General features: G+C 40.0%; 1 protein-coding gene across 1 annotated transcript; it reads right to left on the bottom strand.

The window, feature by feature from the left end:
* Nucleotides 1-741: 741 nt before the first annotated feature.
* Nucleotides 742-2,759, bottom strand: LOC124723199 (transcription factor Adf-1-like). Its single transcript, XM_047248391.1, has 2 exons — nucleotides 2,545-2,759; nucleotides 742-1,470 (listed from the first exon to the last, which is right to left on the bottom strand). Exons 1-2 carry the CDS (start codon nucleotides 2,675-2,677, stop codon nucleotides 854-856), a joined length of 750 nt encoding a protein of 249 aa, XP_047104347.1. The 5' UTR covers nucleotides 2,678-2,759; the 3' UTR covers nucleotides 742-853.
* Between the last annotated feature and the right edge of the window lie 557 nt (nucleotides 2,760-3,316).

Here is a 3,316-nt window from a genome sequence, read left to right as displayed (position 1 = left end):
GTCCCGTAGAGCTCAGAACTACTTAAACCTAACTAACCTAAGGACATCACACACATCCATGCCCGCGGCAGGATTCGAACCTGCGACCGTAGGAAGGTTTTGCACTTCAGACTTATTTGCTGAGACCATATCCAAAACCTGCAGTAATCAACAATGCAAAGAAGAAGCAATTCAATGCCTGGCTCAGCCGATCACGTCGTGTAGTGGAACATGCGTTTGGTATGTTGGCAATGAAATGGCGAGTATTTTTTAGAGCCATAGAAACCTATGTTGAAACTGCAGAATATATTGTTAAAGCGGCTTGCTGTTTACACAATTACGTTATATCAAGTAATAACAAAGAATACCCACCTTCTGAAAGTGAAGAAGAGTGCAAGCCAATACGTGCATTCGTAGATATTGGATCAACTAATCGAAGGTCACCTATTGCTGCAATTCAAGTTCGTGAACATTTTGCTGATTATTTCAACAGAAGATAAACATATTGTTGTGCGATTACTTGTGAATACCTACCAAGTGCTTCGACAAGTTTGTCAACACAACGCATTTGTGTCAAAAGCAATGAAGCTATGATACACTGCGAAAGGGCTAATATGTGAGAACAAAAAGACTAGCAGATTCTTTAGAAAAGTTGAATGTTTTGTGTATTCCATTTGCTACAGCAATTGGTTTACAAAATATTAATATTATTTCTATACAAGTATAAATTACACAAGTACAGAACTTTTACATGTGAAAAATCTGATGTGCTCAAAGTTGTGTGAGGGTGATCTAATCAGGATTCATGTCCTGACTTACATCGTCAGTCGATGTGCAAGTATTTGCACCACCAAATGCAGCGGGTTCACGGAAATCAACGTGGGCCGAGTCTACTGAGAGACTTTGAGTTGGCTGTTGGCTGTTGCTCATCTAATTCCGCGAGCTCAGCGTCCGCAAATAACTGTGCCAGTTGCACTTTAAGCTTAGCTTGTGATCTAACTGTAAGACGTTTGTATGTTTTTGCATAGCTTAAAAATAAATGATCAACTTCGTCATGCTTATCCTTATACTGATGTTTCTTTTGCAAGTAACTAATTATACACTCAACATCAGCACTTGGTCCCTGCTTTCTCATTTTTTTAGCTGTTGGCTTCTTTCGTGCTGAAGGTGGTTCCAAAACCTCTGTGCACTGCTCCTCAGATTCTCCTTCATACTCATGTGTCAGCAACTCTGGCTGAGGAAAAATTGTGGAGTCTGATGAGTGTTGACCTGACTGTGAGTGTCTTTCGCTGTCACTTGTGACGGCCCCTCTTGAGCAAGGAATATTTGATGTTGGTCGTGCTTCCAGAGCACAGTCCATGAACCTCATGTGTTCACTCCACGGCCATGATCTGTACCGTTTCAAGCTCTGGCCAGTGGTGCCTTTCACCATCTTCTTGTGTTTGACGTAGGCATCTCTCAAGTTCCTCCACTTCGTTTTCAAGGTCTCGGCTGCAAATGAACAAATGTACCGGTAAGGTATTCTTGTAGAATGTATAAAGAAAATAATGACTGTGGCAGATGTCTGAAATTGAAACAATCACATTCAAAGAGATCTCTAATGTTAATATCATATGAAAATGCCTCTTATGATATGCTACTATTCCCATTCAAATATGAAATTCTCTTTCCGTATATGTTCCTGTAATACTGAGTATTCGTCATGTGACAGTTTTCAGTTAGTCTAGCCAGTAATTATTTTCTTTGTCATCAAAGATTTTTTTTCACATACTTGGCAAGTTGACAAAGCCAGAACGGTAGAATTTAAACCTGAAGTAGAACATTCTACCATTTCATGGCAGTAAAACAAATGAGTATTAGAATATCGAAATATATAAGCATTTGTATGATCCATGTGAACTCTTAACAAGCTGAGCCTGTCATAGCCATGGAGACATACACTGTAGTATCTCATAACGCAATTAACTGCAGAGCAAGACATGTAGCATTTTCAACAAAGTGCAGTTACGTTTTTACTACAATATCACACTTGGGTAACAAAATACCTTTTAAGGAAAGATAACCAAGACATCTCTGTGAAGCTACAAACAATATCCTATTTCTGTGTTATTTAGTCGGTAAATTCTTAAGTGACTGTAAATGTTAAGCAAACAACAATGTTTCGGATCATTGGCAAAATTATGTGAAATATATTACTCATAATATCGGAAATATTACTTTAATTTGTATTATGAAAGAGTTGCGTGGAATAGCATCTTCTGTTGTTAGCGTTAAAAACAAGCACGGCAATAACACACGACCTCAAAATATACGACGTGGGGAGAGACAATGAATTTTCGTTTAAATGGAACACTATTATCATACATCAAGACCGATTTTAACAAAGGTGACGGTTCTTTTCTCTTTCCACTTTCTATGTGTAGTTTTCTGTTATGATGGCATTGTTGCTTACATACTTCCAGCTCCTTTAAGTTATAATATACACTAGATAAATTCCAGCACTTAATAATATACTTTACTACATTGTTGCTTCTGTGGAACTTAAAATTTTGCATAAATATTTACCATTTTGATCCAGTTTAGCAGCTATATCCCTCCAAGCTTCAGCCTTCTTCAGAATGTTCTTGTAATCAGGATCGCGTGTATCATACAAAAAGTTGTATTGTCTCACCTCCTCTATAAATCTTTCTGTGTTCATGATGCGTGCACTACGAGCTGCAAAACAAAAACTGCCTCACGCTGCCTCTTCCAGTGTGACAACAGAGCAGTCGAATGCGCCAACAAAGCAGCCGCTCCGGCTTGCGGCAACTGCCACAACCTGGCGGCGGCCTGTGCGGCAGGCCGTTTGCCGGTGCGTCAGAGGCGCACTCTGTGTAACCGCCGCCGTACAGTAACGAGCGATTCAACAGTGCGGCCTGCCGGCTGCGGTTCAAGGCCACAGGCCGGACGGCCAGGCCGCATTCTGTCTGGCCAGGCCTTAAGGTCTGGCGTCGTCCATCAGGTGAAAGAGGCGCGGGCTACGAGTGTAGCTGTCAACTGTCGTTTTCTTATTTGAAATTCTAATATTTATTTTGAAGTTACGTATCGGATTTTACATGCTTGAAACTTATGATCTCTGTTCAAGATCTGTAAAATAGATTCGCGAGTAAAAAAGATGTAACATTTGTGACATATTATTCACTTTGGCGTTAATAAAGGGGTAAATTCACGAGAGGTAGCTCGGCACTTTTGTATTGTGTGTGAGCTGAGTGGCTTTGGGCAAAATACGTCAGAAATTAATTTTCTTGTTTGAAGAAATATCATTCTGGCATGAACGATTTTCCAAATTCAGGAAGCC

The sequence above is a fragment of the Schistocerca piceifrons genome, chromosome X (genome assembly GCF_021461385.2).
Source record: "Schistocerca piceifrons isolate TAMUIC-IGC-003096 chromosome X, iqSchPice1.1, whole genome shotgun sequence".
NCBI classification, from domain to species: domain Eukaryota; kingdom Metazoa; phylum Arthropoda; class Insecta; order Orthoptera; family Acrididae; genus Schistocerca; species Schistocerca piceifrons.
The sequence above is the reverse complement of the archived record's forward strand: the minus strand, read 5'-3'. Positions and strand labels throughout refer to the sequence as shown.